The 16,168-nt window shown below is 40.7% G+C and overlaps 1 protein-coding gene across 3 annotated transcripts in view; it reads left to right on the forward strand.

The window, feature by feature from the left end:
* The first annotated feature begins 945 nt into the window (after window positions 1-945).
* The window catches only part of TRAM1 (translocation associated membrane protein 1), a 34,685-nt gene continuing 19,462 nt past the window's right edge, over window positions 946-16,168 (forward strand). The window contains exons 1-6 of one of the 3 annotated variants that reach the window (XM_077876601.1): window positions 946-1,238; window positions 10,130-10,193; window positions 12,446-12,567; window positions 12,692-12,808; window positions 14,171-14,229; window positions 15,792-15,876. In XM_077876601.1, the coding sequence (XP_077732727.1) occupies window positions 1,116-1,238; window positions 10,130-10,193; window positions 12,446-12,567; window positions 12,692-12,808; window positions 14,171-14,229; window positions 15,792-15,876 (570 nt within the window). In that variant the 5' untranslated portion in view covers window positions 946-1,115. The remainder of the gene's footprint in view (window positions 1,239-10,129; window positions 10,194-12,445; window positions 12,568-12,691; window positions 12,809-14,170; window positions 14,230-15,791; window positions 15,877-16,168) is intronic. The other 2 variants (XM_077876602.1, XM_077876603.1) reach the window with 2 other exon arrangements.

The raw sequence follows: 16,168 nt of genomic DNA on the forward strand, positions 1-16,168 counted from the left end.
ATGATAGTTCGGAAGTGGAAGGATGCTGGAAGGTATCAGTCCAGAATGACTGGTTTCTAGGTTTGGCAAATGGGTAAACAGTGGTGCAATTTAAGAGAAGGAATACAAAGCAGTCTTGGTCTAGGCAGAAAGATGAGAGAGGAAGATCTGTCTCGTCCACAAACCGTTTTCTTTTCTTTTTTTTTTTTTTTTTAACAAGCTCTCTAGATTACTAAGAAGTGTTGTTAATAAGTATCAAGCAAGTAAACCCAAACTAATCCTGGCTGTCTTCGGTGAGACGCAGGGAGGGATGGGGATGGATGGATGAGGCTGAGCAGGAAGTGTAGGAAGTGTTTTTGTGTGTGTGTGTGTGTTTTCCAGAAAGTAGTTCAAGCTTTAAACAGATAGTTTTGGTGTTTGTTTTCTAGGGTTGTTTTGTTGCTGTTGTTTTTTAAGTCCCCAAGAGTGTTTAACCCTGAAGTTGACTTTTGAGATGCCAAACCTGAAGAATGCACCTTGCCCTTGTGTAGTTAGGCTGCAGCCATAGGTTTGGGTTCCCTCGATGGCGCTTCTGGCTCACCAGGGACACCCCGGCTCAGCGTGGCCAGGAGGGCGCGAGGGGACGCCCGGGGCCACGCACGCCACAGCACGCGGCCCCCCGCGGCCCCCACCTGTTAACTACGCGCAGGAAGCTCGCGCCTCAAACGACTCCCAACCTCCACGGCGGAGCCCAGGAGCCGAGCTGCCGAGCGGAGCGGTGGGCGCGCCGCTGCGATTCCCCACCCAGGCCGGGCCGTGGGCCGACGGCCTCCGGTCCCCAGGGGGCGCTGTGGGCTCGCAGGGGCGACCCCGGCACGAGCGAGCGCCGTCTCCCTGGTGCGCATGCTCACCCCCGCTGTGGGCTTGCCTCTCTTTTTTTTTTTTTCCCCTTTTTTTTTTTTTTTTTTTTTTCCGGGCGGCCCCGGCGGCTGCGTACTGGCTGTGGGATGGGAAGTGAAGCCCCAGCGAGCGGCAGCGGCGGGGCGGTGAGGAGCAGCCAGGGGGAGGCGGCGGCGGCGGCGGCGGCAGCCAGTCTGTGAGCAGCTGGAGAGCGGCGCCGGGGACGAGCACCTGCAGGCACGGGCGGCGGCCTCGCCATGGCGATTCGCAAGAAGAGCACCAAGAGCCCCCCGGTCCTGAGCCACGAATTCATCCTGCAGAATCACGCGGACATCGTCTCCTGTGTGGCGATGGTCTTCCTGCTGGGGCTCATGTTCGAGGTGAGTCCGCCCCGCGCCTCAACCGCCCGCCCGCCCGCCCGCCCGCGCCTCCCCCGGCTGCCGGCCTCGGCGCCTCGGCCCGGGACGGGGGGAGGTGCGGGCCTGCCCTGCCCTGCCCGGCCCTGCCCTGCCCTGCCCGGCCCCGCCGCGCCCCGCGCCCCGCGCCCCCGGGATGCCGAGCCCCGGCAGGCCTGGCCGCCCCCCGGGCCGCCGCGCACACCCCGCCCCCGCCCCCGGCCGGTCCGCGGCCCCTCACGTCGGCCGCGCCGCGCAGTTCCTGGTTCCCGCGAAGGGTTACGTGGCAGCCGGCGAGGGGCCGGCGGCGGCGGGGGCGGCCCCGGAGCTGACGAGCTGACGAGCTGACGAGCTGGCTGCGGGCGGGCGGGCGCCGAGTGCGTGGGGCCGGCGAGGGCTGGAGACCCGAGCAGGCCGGGCCTCGCGGGCGGGCGGGCGGGCGGGGGTCCCCGGAGGCCCCGGCTGGGATGCGCGCGGGGCACACGCCGCGGGCGCCCGCTCCCTCCGTGCAGGGCGGTGGCCGCGGGCCGCGGGCGGTCGCCACGAGTCCGGCGCGCCCGATTGTCTGCACTCTTCTCCCCCACCGGCGCTACCGCCACTTCGCGAACTTTTCTTTTTTTTTTTTTTTCTTTTTTTTCCTTTTTTGCCGTGCTCTCGCGTTTCCCGTGAAGCCACAGGGTCTGAGCCGTGAATCCAGCTTCTCAACAGCCGTGCCAAGAAGCTTGAGCGATTCTCTTTTCGTTCCGACAAGTAGGAGACGATGGAAATATGTCAGGAGTGTGTAAATTCTCTTCCCACAGATCTCGTATTTTGATGACTTCTTTCACAGCTGTTGAATGTGGGTGATAAACTTTGCAAGGTGAACGTGTACGGAGCATCCTACGGGTTTTCTTTCCCTCGCTCCTCGGTACACACGCCCCATTCCTGATCTTTTCCTTTTTAATGTTTCTGTGTATAGACGCTGTGCCCCCATCAGATACACTAATTATTTTTTTAAGATTTATTTATTTATTTACTCATGATAGACGCAGAGAAAGAAAGAGGCAGAGACACAGGCAGAGGGAGAAGCAGGCTCCATGCAGGGAGCCCGACGCGGGACTCGATCCTGGGACTCCAGGATCGCGCCCTGGGCCAGAGGCAGGCGCTAAAACCGCTGAGCCACCCAGGGATCCCCTACACTAATTATTTTACTTATGTATTCCTTGTCTCCCTCCTCCTGGGATGTAACTTCAGTGAGGCCAGAGGCTTTGAAGTTTTATTACTCTGTTTGTAGTGCCCAGAATAGCACCTGGTACATAGTAGGTGCTTAAAAAAACATTTGTTGGATGAGTTGGGTTAAAAATTCTTTTTTTTTTGGGGGGGGGGGGGTTAAAAATTCTTAAGAAAAACCAGTAGAATGCGGCAGCCAGTGACAGCCGAATACGTTTTTTAATGAATAAAATGAGTAGAATTTTTTTTGGGGGGGGGTGGCTGTATTAACTACGTATTCCTGATTTTTCTTTTTTTTATTGGAGTTCAATTTGCCAACATATGGCATAACACCCAGTGCTCATCCCGCCAAGTGCCCCCCCCCCTCAGTGCCGGTCACCCAGTCACCCCAACCCCCCCACCCACCTCCCTTTCCTTGCCAACATATGGCATAACACCCAGTGCTCATCCCGACAAGTGCCCCCCTCAGTGCCCGTCACCCTGTCACCCCAACCCCCCCGCCCACCTCCCTTTCCACTACCCCTTGTTCATTTCCCAAAGTTAGGTGTCTCATGTTCTGTCACCCTCACTGATATTTTCACTCATTTTCTCTCCCTTTATTCCCTTTCACTAATTTTTATATAACGAATAGAATTTTTAACTGGAGTCCCTGTGGGTTTTATAAATGTTATTAGGTAGTATAACATTTTAGTTTGCTTTGTTTCTCTTCTAATAGGCTTTTCTGGATCTAGACAGATGCTTTTAATTCCTGGCAGTGTCATTTATTCCACTTAATCCACTGCTAACGAGGTAGTAGATATGGTCGAAAAGAAGGTAGAAAAGAACTAACAAATGTCCCACGTTTTTTAGGCTGGCCCTGAGCTACTTACCTATTGGGTGACCCAAGTCTAAGCCTCAGTTTTTCAATGTAAGGAAATAACAGCACCTGTAGTATTCTCACAGCCGTTGTCGTGTTACAAGGATCAGATAATATGGTGTGACTGCATCTGATGACTGTTTAAAGTACTCTATGACTGTATGATATGAAGAATACAATTCTAAACATTTGGACTCACTTTTTGAATTTTGTATTTATATGTACTTTCTGTTTTGATATTAGAAGTAATACCTGTATATGTACAGCCTATTTAACAGTTTTGTAAAACTTGTTATAACCCATCTCCACATGGTAAGAATTCCTGACTTTAAAAATATAATTTAAGAATAATATAACCTGCAGGGTATATTTGCAATGTTTTGAATGAAATGGAATGTAAATCAGAAATCCTGATACTTAGAAATGGTGTAACTTTACTTTTATGTAAAAGATTTCACAATCTCTTAGCATATTTCTAGGGAAGTTCGCCATCTATACCTTGCCTCACCTGTCAACGATTTTTTTTTTTTAAGATTTTATTTTATTTGTTTAATTGGGGGTGGGAGGCAGCAGCGGGGAGGAGCACGCAGACTCTCCACTGAGCGAGGAGCCAGCCATTGGGCTCGGTCTCCCAACCCTGAGGTCTTGACCTGAGCCAAAATCAAGACTGAAATACTTATTCGACAGAGCCACCCAGGCGCTCCATGTCAGTTATGTTTTTTAATAGCAAGTGGATTTTTGCCTCTACGTAAATCTGTAAAATTTATAAATCTAAATAGACCTAACAGAGATCTAAATAGAAGTTTATAGTTCAAAAGAGAATGTTAAAGTAATACACAGAAGAGGGAAGTTTGTGCAAGTTGTACATTTCTCTTACCATATGTTGAAGTTTTAGGATTTGAATTCATGCTATCTACATATTGGAAAAACCTGACAAAATTAATTTTATTTAGTTTTTTAAAATAATTGTTACTGAATCTCAAAAGTGATACAACTATAGAATTAGAGTATTTGTGTTAGAATAATAGAGAAGTTGATTTTTTTGCAGTAGAACCTGTTAAACCTTTTGTGTAAATATATTGAGAAAATGTGAGCAGATTTACCAAGAAATTGACAAAGCAGTAACGGATACTGTATTACTAGCCAAAATGAAAAATCAATATAAATATACTGTAGAAGCATTAGATGCTATAGCTAAAGGGATCCATATTCACGTTAGGGCTCTGCAGCTTGCACACTGGGTAACCTCGGGCAGATTTAACTTCTCAGAACTTGGGTCCTTTCTGTAAAACAGAGCTCATTTTGTTACCCTGAGAATTAAATTAACTAATAATGTGTATCATGACTTTAGTTCCATGCTTGGTTTGCAGGAGCCATGCCATGAATAGTAGCTATTACTATTCATTAGATATTTTATCAAAGTTGAAAATAGAAGACAGCATTTTTATGTGAGAGAAGAGTCCTATCAGGTTAGCTTCTAAAGAGATTATGTGTAAAAAGGTTGATAAGGAAGTAGTCTGTTTTGAAGAAATCTAAGTTTAATTTCCCGGAAACTTCATGTTATCAAGAATTGCTTGTTAATTTTGAAATCATGGTTTTAGTACAGTCAGTATCTGTCCACATAATGCAAATCATGGTCTTTAGTTAATGGCTCCATATTTGAGTTGGGAAAACTCGAGCATTTGGAAAATAGAGGGGTGTTTGGGAATCCAACTGAGGATAAGAGGAGTGAGGAGTTACGGGTTTCAAGAGGAATATTTTTTACTAGAAAGGAGCTTCTCTGCAGGAATCTAGGTGGCTTGTGCCATGCAGGTTTGTGGAAACATTCACAATTATAGCTATCTTGCAACCGTTTCGGAGGCTTGTTATGTTTAAGGATGACTTGCCTTAATGCCAACATTTTCTTCCTGTCTCATTTTTTAAGGGCTTAATTTTATTTAAGCTTACGCTCATGGGGAAGTGGAATGTGATACTCAAAAATCATCTTTATCTTCCAGGTGTACAGTCAGTATAGTAAATCACACCTTCGTCTAAAAAGTACAGAATAATTTTAACAAAAAAACATAAAGCCCAAGCTAGTGACCTCTTGATTAAGAAAACATGAGCGTATTCATACATGCAACACAGAAATAGGGAATTCCTTAGAGTTTGTGGATCCTGTTTAAGATGTATCTAAGTTTCATTCTTTTCTTATAAATGGATCTTTTTTATTTAACTTTTATTTATTTATGATAGTCACACACAGAGAGAGAGAGAGGCAGAGACACAGGCAGAGGGAGAAGCAGGCTCCATGCACCGGGAGCCCGATGTGGGATTCGATCCCCGGTCTCCAGGATCGCGCCCTGGGCCAAAGGCAGGCGCTAAACCGCTGTGCCACCCAGGGATCCCCCTTTTCTTATAAATGGAAAGCAGTGATACACAGGCCCAAAACTGTCATAAACTCAGTTATTTTTACTTCTGAGTGTATTAATATATTTCTGCAGCATATTTTATTCCAAACTAATTTGTCTTACCATTAATTGATTATAATATTAGTTTAAAGCAGTGCTGGCTGAGGTGTGGGGCTTAGGAGGCCTGGAAATGGCTAGTAGCATGATTTTTCTATAAAACTTTAGGGGTGTGTAGTTTGTATTTTTCCTCTTGCTTTACTTAATGCCACATGCTAAAGTAGCTGGAGGCCAGATTTTAATTTTATTTGGAAGCCTACCATAAAAAGATAATCTAATTTTTGTTGCTTTTGGTATTTGATATTTATCTTTGAAAAGTTTTACTTGTCATTTGTAAAGGACTCCTGAGAAGTTTTCTTAGCTATGGTAGCGGCAACCTCATATTCCAAAATAGAAATAGATACGTGGAGTAAGTATGTACATGTTGATATATGTGAAATCTAAATAAAAGTGAAATTAGTGAAAATTTTCATGATCAAAAAATGAAATTTAGTAATTAACTTTATTAAAAAATAATCACATGAAAGCAGTGTTGCCCTGGAAACTCATGCCATCATTCTGCTCTAGTGCATTCATGTGGATGACCCAAATGGTAATACCAGAAGCCTTGCTGGCTTTTTCTATTCAAGACCTTTACATATCTATGACAGTTAAGCAACTCACTTTTGTGGCCATTCCATGGACTTCATCACGTAGGCTTGCCTTGTTTCCAGATTCTAAATTCCAGTATAGCAGAACTCAGCCACAGTCTACATTTTGTTAGACCTTCATTCTACTGCTCATATGCCAACTCTCCATCTAGTCTAAGCTTTTATGGTACCTTGACCCTCTCTGCTTTACTTTCTTCCTGCACACTTGACTTGTCCACACTCACCCCCGGCCCTCAGCTCCCTTTCGCTCTTGATCTGTTTACCGTATTAGCCCTGCAAATACCCAGCCATCGATCCAGTCTGCCCTCTGCCTTTCTGAGTTTCTCCATTCATGGATTGCTAAGGGATGCCAGAGAAAGTCATACACTTGTGCTGATAGATTATATTACAAATCAAAGGTTTCTAAACTCAGACATCAGTAACACCCAGTGATCTTTTTTACTTTTCCCAGGCCAGCTCCTTTCCCTATAGGAATCACATAAATACTCATCATTCTAGCCCCTAATTATGCTTAACAGATGGCACTGCTTTTTTTTTTTTACACACCCCCCCCCAACACAGGGAAAATAAGAGTTTATTAGATGTGAATTTCTTCACTTTTCCTGCCTTTTGAACTGTCTCATCCATTACTTACTATCTTCTTCTCCATCCAAGAAGAAAACCTCGAGATTAACTTCTGGCTCAATCCTTACATTTCATTCCCTACCAGATCTTTCTATTATCCCCTTATACGTTTAATTTCCTCCTTTTCCCTGGCACCTTCCAGATTTCCCCCACTTAGGTTCAGTCTCTCTCATCATAAAAGCAACATAAATCTTGACCTGACAACTATCGCTAGATACACTTTGTTTCTCCTGTGTTCTTCAGTCTACTATGGTAAGGTTTTTGTTCTCACTGCTTCATTGGAATCACTCAAGCCATCACTGTTGATGGCTTCTTAAACCATCCTGGTCCATTGTATTCTTTTTCTTTCACTTCTCTTTGAAACATTTCCCCCTTGGCGGTGGGGCATCAAGCTATCTTCATTCTCTTTCTGCCTCTCATCATTCCTTCTTATTTTGCCACCAGGTTTTTCTCTGCCCACTCCACGATTCTAATGTTGTCCTACTTCTCTACAAACACTGTGCACTCTCTGTAGATGATTTATTTTTTTTTTTTAATTTTTTTATTTATTTATGACAGTCACACACACACACACACAGAGAGAGAGAGAGAGAGAGAGGCAGAGACACAGGCAGAGGGAGAAGCAGGCTCCATGCACCAGGAGCCCGATGTGGGATTCGATCCCGGGTCTCCAGGATCGCGCCCTGGGCCAAAGGCAGGCGCCAAACCGCTGCGCCACCCAGGGATCCCCCACTCTCTGTAGATGATTTATATGTCCCCACAGCTTCAACTACCTACTGTAAACAAGGGTCTCACTGCAGAGTTCGAGGTTTAGGCTGATCTGCCTATTGCATATCTCACAGAAATCTAAGTTTATCTAAAACGCAGTATTTTCTCTTTGCTCCAAAAGCTGCTACTCCTCCGGTATTCAGAGTATTACTTTTCACCTAGTTGTTCGAGCTATACATATCCATACGTAATCTTCAACTCTTGCCTTTTGCTCCCCAAGCCTTATCCTGCCTCAGAAGTTCTGTCTCTATCCCACTGCCACTGACTCAGTTCAGGCCTTACTATCTTTTGTGTGGTCTCTTGCAGAAGTCTTATGTTTGACTTGTGTACTTACTCCAGTTTATATTTTATCTAGTATGTATTTAACAATATTGATCAGTCACCTAACATAGGTCAGGCCCCATGCTGGGCTCTAACCATACTGTGAAGAAATAGGCATGGTCCCAACTCTTAATGGAGCTTACTTTCTGATGAGTGTGACAGAAATTAGTAATACTATCACACCAAGAGTATGTGTTTGGAAAGAAAGGAACCTTCTTTGAGATAATCTAACAAAGGAAGTGACCTTCTCTAAGACAGGGAAGGAAGGCTTCCTTGAAAAGATGTGTTGGACTGGAATCCGAAGGGGGGAGGGACAAGGTTTCAGATAGAGCTGTGTGTGCAGACCCTGTGCCAGGAGGAATGCTGGAGGCAGTGGTCTGAGGTAAAGCCAGAGGGGAAGGGTCAGGGATTATTATATGGGCCACATTATACATTTTGTTCTTGGAGGGGTCTGGAGGGTCCCAGTCAGTTGAGCATCTGACTCTTAATTTTGTTTGGCTCAGGTCATGATCTCAGAGTTGTGGGATTGTCTCTTCTTCTTCCTCTCCCTCTGCCCCTCCCCCTGCTCATCCTCTAAATAAATGAATAATAAATCTTTTTTTAAAGAGATTTTGTTCATTATCCTAGAAAGAATGGAAATCCAGTGAAGAATTTTCAGGGTGGAGGTGGGGGATGGAGGGGCATGGGGAAAGGTGTTAACATGGTCAGAAGATGATTCTGGTTGCAGCGTGGAGATTGGATTTGAGGGAGCTTGAGAGACCACTTAGTTATATCCATGATCCTCCCAAAAAGCACAAATGAACTTCCCCCATCTCCTGATTCTCCAGTTGTGCCAAAATAAAATCTAAACTATTTAGTCCAACAAACAAGGCCCTTTCTAGCAATTGACAGTTTTCTAGCCTTTTCTACCACTTACTAATGTGTATCCGTGTCGGGCCTCATGTTTGCTAATATTTAACCTTTGCACTTTCTGTTCTTCTACCTAGACTGCCCTCTTCATCCCCCTTTGTGAGCCTAAGGAACTTCTATTTTCCTTTTTTCTTTTTTTTTTTTTAAGATTTTATTTATTTATTTGAGAGAAAGAGAGCATGCATGATCAGGGGGAGGAGCAGAGGGAGAAGCAGGCTCCCTGCTGAGCAGGAGCCAGGCTCAGGGCTCTATCCCAGGACCACAGGATCCTGACCTGTGCCAAAGGCACTTAACCAACTGAGCCACCCAGGTGCCTCGAACTTCTGTTTTACAAGAGACAGTTCACACCACGTCCTCTGAGAAGCCTTTCCAGAACCCCACCCCAGGAAGATAAAAACAAAACAACAAAAAAAAATTTGTTTATCCTGAATACTGATTGTATAGTATTATAACAATTTGTTTACCTGTCTTCCTGACCCACCTGAGCTGCAAGTGGTCAGCGGTTGTATCATTCGTCTTTGTTATCCTTCCTTGTCTAGCACATTATCTCGTGCCTATAAATATTGAGTAAGCATTCCATTTTTCTGTTCTGACCACTTTTACCAATAATCAGGTCAGTTAAATATTTATTGACCACTTAACTATCCCGGATGTGTGGGAGATAAACACACACACACCACAGACCCCACCTTTGATCCATTTTTGTGGTAGTAAGTGTGTTTTTCTTTATTAATTTACATTTCAGGCTTTTTTGATAGGGACTTTGTTTATGGTACAGGTCTAGGGTAGAGAATCATTGTCAGATCCCTATTTACAGAAACTATAGAATGTCTCTTTTGAAATCTTGAAGTTAAGAATAACACAAACCTCGTCTAAACTGCAGCATTCTCGTGAATTATGTCAACTCCCAAGCTCAACCCCGTGGTGATTAGGAATTCCAATTGGGCTGTCACAGTGCCACAAGGACCAGGGTGCCCTTGGTTCTTAGATTTAAGGGCAGAACTCATAATGTTTTCCTCCCCTGATCTGCTACTCTGGAGAAGGTCACATATTGACTTGATCTTTTTTTTTTTTTTCTTTTTTTCTTTCTAGATAACAGCGAAAGCCTCTATCATTTTTGTTACTCTTCAGTACAATGTTACCCTCCCTGCAACAGGTAGGTAGTTTTCTTTCAGAATTTTCTATTTAAGTGGAAGGGTTTACTTGAACAAACTAGGAAATTACCATGAATACTAAATTCTTTAATTTTCATAGATTTCATTCATGATTGGAGTGAATGTTATTTTAATGATTTTGTAATGCAAGAAATGATGTTTTGTTGGCTTCACTCTATAGATTATGTGAAAATCAAATTTATTTATTTATTTATTTATTTATTTAAAAGATTTTATTTATTAGAAACAGAGAGAGAGAGAGAGAGAGAGAGAGAGGGGCACAGACACAGGCAGAGGGAGAAGCAGACTCCGTGCAGGGAGCCCAACATGGGACTCGATCCCGGGTCTCCAGGATTACAACCTGGGCTGAAGGCAGCACTAAACCGCTGAGCCACCGGGGCTGCCGTGAAAAATCAAATTTAATCTGTTTAACACTTACTGGCTATTTTGTAAATGGACTTGACTTTCCATTGGAGGACTTTTTTTTTTTTCCTTTCCCTCTGATCTTTTTCATAAGAAAATTCTAAGAATAGATATTATATATTTGTCCAAAGTGTTATCATTCAGTCACGGTTTCTAAAGGTACAATGTTTAGGTTCAGTTTTTCTGATCTGTGAGTTATGTTTTGGACCTAAAGTAACAATCCTTTTAAGTCTATTTTATTTTCGTGTTTTTGTTGTACTCTACCTCTAAATGTCAGTAAGCTCCAGGAATTATAATAGCATCCAAACTGCACTTTCAGGCTTTATTTTTTGAAGTTTTTCTTTTCTTTTCTCTTTTCTTTTCTTTTCTTTTCTTTTCTTTTTTTTCTTTTCTTTCTTTTCTTCTTTCTTTCTTTCTTTCTTTCTTTCTTTCTTTCTTTCTTTCTTTCTTTCACTTTTTTAATTTAATGGGAGCTCCACTCTCATCGTGGAGCTTGAACTCATGATCCTGAGATCAAGTATCACATGCTCTATCAACTAAGCCACCCAGGTGCCCCTAAAAGTTTTATTTCTAAATTATGCAATGTGAAAGTCAAGTTACTGGAAGTTGCTTGTAGTTGAATACAGTGATATACAATTAACCAGCATGGGTGAGAGTATTTGGTTAATAAAATATTAACATATTCAGACAAGTATTTGACTCTATATTTAGAATTTAAGATTAATTATTTAACATTGAATTGGGTCTAATTCAGTTATATAGTTGCATAAATGTATTTGACCCTTAAATAATGCAGAGGTTAGGGGCATCAACCCCTGTGCAATCAAAAATCCACATACAATTTTTTGAGTTCCCAAAAACTTAACTACTAATAGCCTGTTGTTTACCAGAAGAATCCTTACCAATAACATAGTCAATTAACACATACTTTATATGTTATGTGTGGTATATACTGCATTCTTAAAGTCAACTAAAGAAAAGAAACTTATTTTAGAAAAAAGAAAATATTAAAATTTAAGGGCAAGAATGTACATTGACAGTACTGTATTTCTTGAAAAAAATCTAAAGGTAATTGGACCCACACAGTTAAAACCCGGGTTGTTCAAGGGTCAACCATATTTGGTTTAGTGACTTAGATATCAGATCATTCAAAATGACAAAGTTGTTTTGAAATTTGAATATGCCAGAGAAGAGTAATGCTTTTTTCCCCAAATAGTTTCCATAAACATAAAGCTTGAGAACAACTTAACAGCAATTCACAAGTATTTGATTCAGATTTGTTTTGAAAGATAGAATAATTTCAAGGATCAAAAACAATTTTAAGTAGCAGTTGCCTCTGTCTATAGTGCTTATAGGTCAAAACTCCATTCAAATAGAAGTTAAATCAGTTTTTCTATCAGAATCATAATGAAGTGTCTAGTTGAAAAGAGGTAGAAAATTTCAAAAATTCTTTGAAAAGACAGAAAAGTAGGCTAAGTATAACTTTGATGTAACCTAATCTCTGCCTGGAATAATATCAACTTTAGAGTCTTCCCAAGGATCTGAGTATGGCCTCCCCTTCCCTGTTTTTTGGTCTTTAATGGCTGTAACTAACATGTGTCAAGTCTTTTGTAAGTAATTTCTGAGGCCTTAGATTTCTGGATAGTCTTCAATTTTCATTGTTCTAAGACTTAAGATGTCCAAGAGCAAATCACCTATAATGTTTCTATAGAACTTATTTATTAGGTTAGTCTTTTCTTGTTTGTTTCCATAACTATGTTGTATTTAGTGCTGTTTTTATAATCTTACGTATATTTTTGTGTATGTGTGTTCTGTCCTTTTTGGCCTTCAGAAGAACAAGCTACTGAATCAACATCCCTTTATTACTATGGTATCAAAGATTTGGCTACAGTTTTCTTCTACATGCTAGTGGCGATAATTATTCATGCCATAATTCAAGAGTATGTGTTGGATGTAAGTATACAATCTTAGAAATCTATACTTTATAAAATACTAGCTCTCCATACTTAACGGTAGTCACATATTGAATATGCTTTATAATATATTCTTAATTACTTACGGTTGTTTTTATTTTTAGAAAATTAACAGGCGAATGCATTTCTCCAAAACGAAACACAGCAAGTTTAATGAATCTGGTCAGCTTAGTGCATTCTACCTTTTTTCTTGTATTTGGGGCACATTCATTCTAATATCTGTAAGTATACACTATGCTTAAATTTTCATTTCACAAAGTATTTATGTTACATACCCAGAACAGAAAATGATGTCCTATTATTAATGCTTATAAGCAAATCCTGAACCGTAGAAAATCCCTCCTCTATTCCTACTCTTATCTAAGATTAGGAATTCTCCCATTGAACTAGTATAAATCAATTTTCAATGATAAGTCTCTTTGCATTAGTTTTTATGCGGCAGAAATTCTAAACTGTGTTTAATGTTTCAGAAAGTCTTACTCTTTTTTAGTCAGTCTGAATGTTGTTTTTATATCTTGTAGTCATTTGCAGGTATCTCTGTATTAGCAAAAAGAGTAAGAAGTCAGTGATAACTTTTACTGGGTTGTTTGAGTTGTAATGTTTGTAGTCATTTCTTCTTTTAAAAACAGTCCAAGTAGTGTGGAAGCAACTTAAAATATTGTGTTAACTTTTCAGTTAAAGTTATCAAAACCTTTAAGTATATAATTCTAACTAGTGAGGGGAGAGATAATATTTACATTAGTATTATTACTAACAATCTCTGAAATTTATATGCACTCTAGAGTTTACATATTTTTTACTTTGTTAGGACACAATCATTTTTAATTGCCATGTTAGAGATGAATAAACAGGCAACGCGTACAATATTAATGTTGGAAATAGACTAAAACTTAATCTTTCTAGGGCTCATTGCACTTTATGCCGCTGCTTTAATGATACTTTATAAATATATGTAATTTCCACTTAAAATCTATCGTATAATTTTCTTTAAACATAGAAGTGTTGCATTTCAGTAGGAAAATATTCTTATTAAAACTAACTCACTTGAGAGGTTGTTTTTTTTTTTTTTAATGTTTGTACATGTGCAATAATTCTCACTGAATAGATCTGGTTATCTAAGAAAAAGATTTAGGTTAGTGTGTGGACATCACCCTATAAAACTTGGCAGCACTTTGATCCTCCATCTCCTGTCAGGTGCTGCGTCTTTCCCAAAACCCTTCTGTGATCGCCCAAGACAAAATTCTCCCATAGCTGTTGTTACCACTGTTATGTACCATTACTGTTTTTTGGTTGTTTTATGTTTGTTCGCATACATGTATTTTTTACCCTACTGGATTGAAAGAATTTTGAGGCCAGGAATTATGCTTATTTGACTATATCTTTCATAGCGATTTTCACTTTGCTAAAATAAGCAATTCAACTGAATCAAAAATAATTAAAACAACTAAAAAGTTTAACTTCAGTGGGCTCTTTGGAGCCCAATCTGGGAAATTATAGATGTGCAAGAAATGCAAATAGTGTCTTATTCTCCAAAAAAGTTTGCATTATACTCAATAGGCTAATTTTCATATCTTCTTTCTTAGGAAAACTACATCTCAGACCCAACTATCTTGTGGAGGGCTTACCCCCATAACCTGATGACGTAAGTCATTTTAGCAGGCTTTTCTTAGTTAAGGACCATGGTCATGTCACTTTTAAGCAGAACCATTCTTGTCATTCTCCTTAGGGCTTTGGCAAATTCATACCATAGGTGTGTCATTGGCAGTCCCTCTGCCATAAGAAAAAAAATTCCTGTGCACTTTTTTCATGTATATGATAATATTTCCATGTTCATTAGCTTGAAAAAACTGATTTTAACAATAATCTTAATTTAGTTATATTTTCCTTTCTCCTCATCCTTTCTTCTCATCAGTTCTCCATCTTCTCTGTACTTTTTCTCCTTTTCTATGCCTCAGTCTCTTTTTACTCCTTTCATTTCTTATTCTCTTACACTGTTAACTTCAAGATGGCGATTGTCTCTTTATCTTCTATCCCCCAAGGTTTCTGTACAGTCCTGTAAAAACAGCTCAGTGTTGCAAAGACATTTAGCTAAATGACTCATTTTTCAAGCCCAGCTCTAGCACAACTATTCCATATTATTTTTCCTTGCTACTTTAGCCTATATTGTTGTTTGCTTTCCTGAATTTGTCATTTTGGTGCATAATATTTTAGGTAATACTTATGCATTGTCTTGAATGTGCTATAATTGTTTCATTTATGTAAGTCTTACATTGTGCTCATGCCCACAAGACTGTGTACTTTGACTGCAGTAGGAACTCTATATTATATATCCTTCATTGTGCCAGGCTGTATGTAGGTGTTTATCACCTAGACAGCATTCAGTAAATGCATTGCTATGTGAGAATTGGAAAAAAGATATGAAGGGAATAACATGACCATGCATACCTTTGTTTTAAGTCCAGCAGTAATAGCCATGCTGAGTCATTCTGACTTTTAAAAATGAGCTTTTATGCAGTAGGGTTATAAACATATTTATATGGGACTATTGCCCCTCTCCTCCAAAAAATTTGTTTGGCTTTGTGTTTTCTATTCTAGAAGTCTGGAGAAGAGGGTGAAGGTAGAACAAAGAGAAAATGGGAGGACTGGAGGGGTATAATGTCAAAAGACTATTGATTTTACCCAAGTAGAGTTACCATATTTCCCTAAGAAAAAGCCAGGGGTGGGGGGGGGTTTGCAGTTGGGATTATACTAATTTCAGGTGATCGTTCATCTATGCACCTTCACTTTTGTGTCCCTCTTTTTGTTTCCTTTTGATGAAACCTTAAAAGTCTGTGAGGTGACTCCCCCAAAGTCATGTTCTTACGTTTTCAGTAGCTAACATGACATACTAATCAGTATTAATTTACTAGTAAACAAGGTGGTCTGGTTGCTCCCAGCCGGCATGCAGGTCATCAGCGTTCTGCAGATAATATCTTTGCATCTGCTGTTTAATCCAGAGGAATCAACTGGTGGTGAGAATATTCTTAGGGATGCAGGGAAGTGGCTGCTGGGGAGCCGTGAAAGGTGCACAGAGTACTGCACGGAGACCTAAAATGATAACACGAAGGTGGCTACTCAGTACATCCTGATTTCCAGTGCTTGTTTTTACTTTATTCTTTAAAAATACTATGCTTTAAAACCATATTTTTTTGCTTTCTTGTGCAGATTTCAAATGAAGTTTTTCTACATAGCCCAGTTGGCTTACTGGTTCCATGCTTTTCCTGAACTCTACTTCCAGAAAACCAAAAAAGTAAGCTGGGATTTGTCATTTTAAAAGTTGTCTTGTCATTTTTTTTCCATTTTTTTGAAAAGTCCCTAAAACTAACCATTTCCTCACATCTCTAACCTTCTTTCCTTCCCACCTCAACTCTTCCCTCATTACTCTCCCACTTGCCCTCTTTCCAAAAAACTAAATATATTCCTCACATATTTCTTGAAAAAAACCCTTTGTCATATTTTAACTTAGACTGAAATATTTTACATTTGACATGTTAATTGCTTATCTTAAAATTGTATTAGTGGTAATTGAAAATAAAATTTTT

This window comes from Canis aureus, chromosome 28 (genome assembly GCF_053574225.1).
Source record: "Canis aureus isolate CA01 chromosome 28, VMU_Caureus_v.1.0, whole genome shotgun sequence".
NCBI classification, from domain to species: domain Eukaryota; kingdom Metazoa; phylum Chordata; class Mammalia; order Carnivora; family Canidae; genus Canis; species Canis aureus.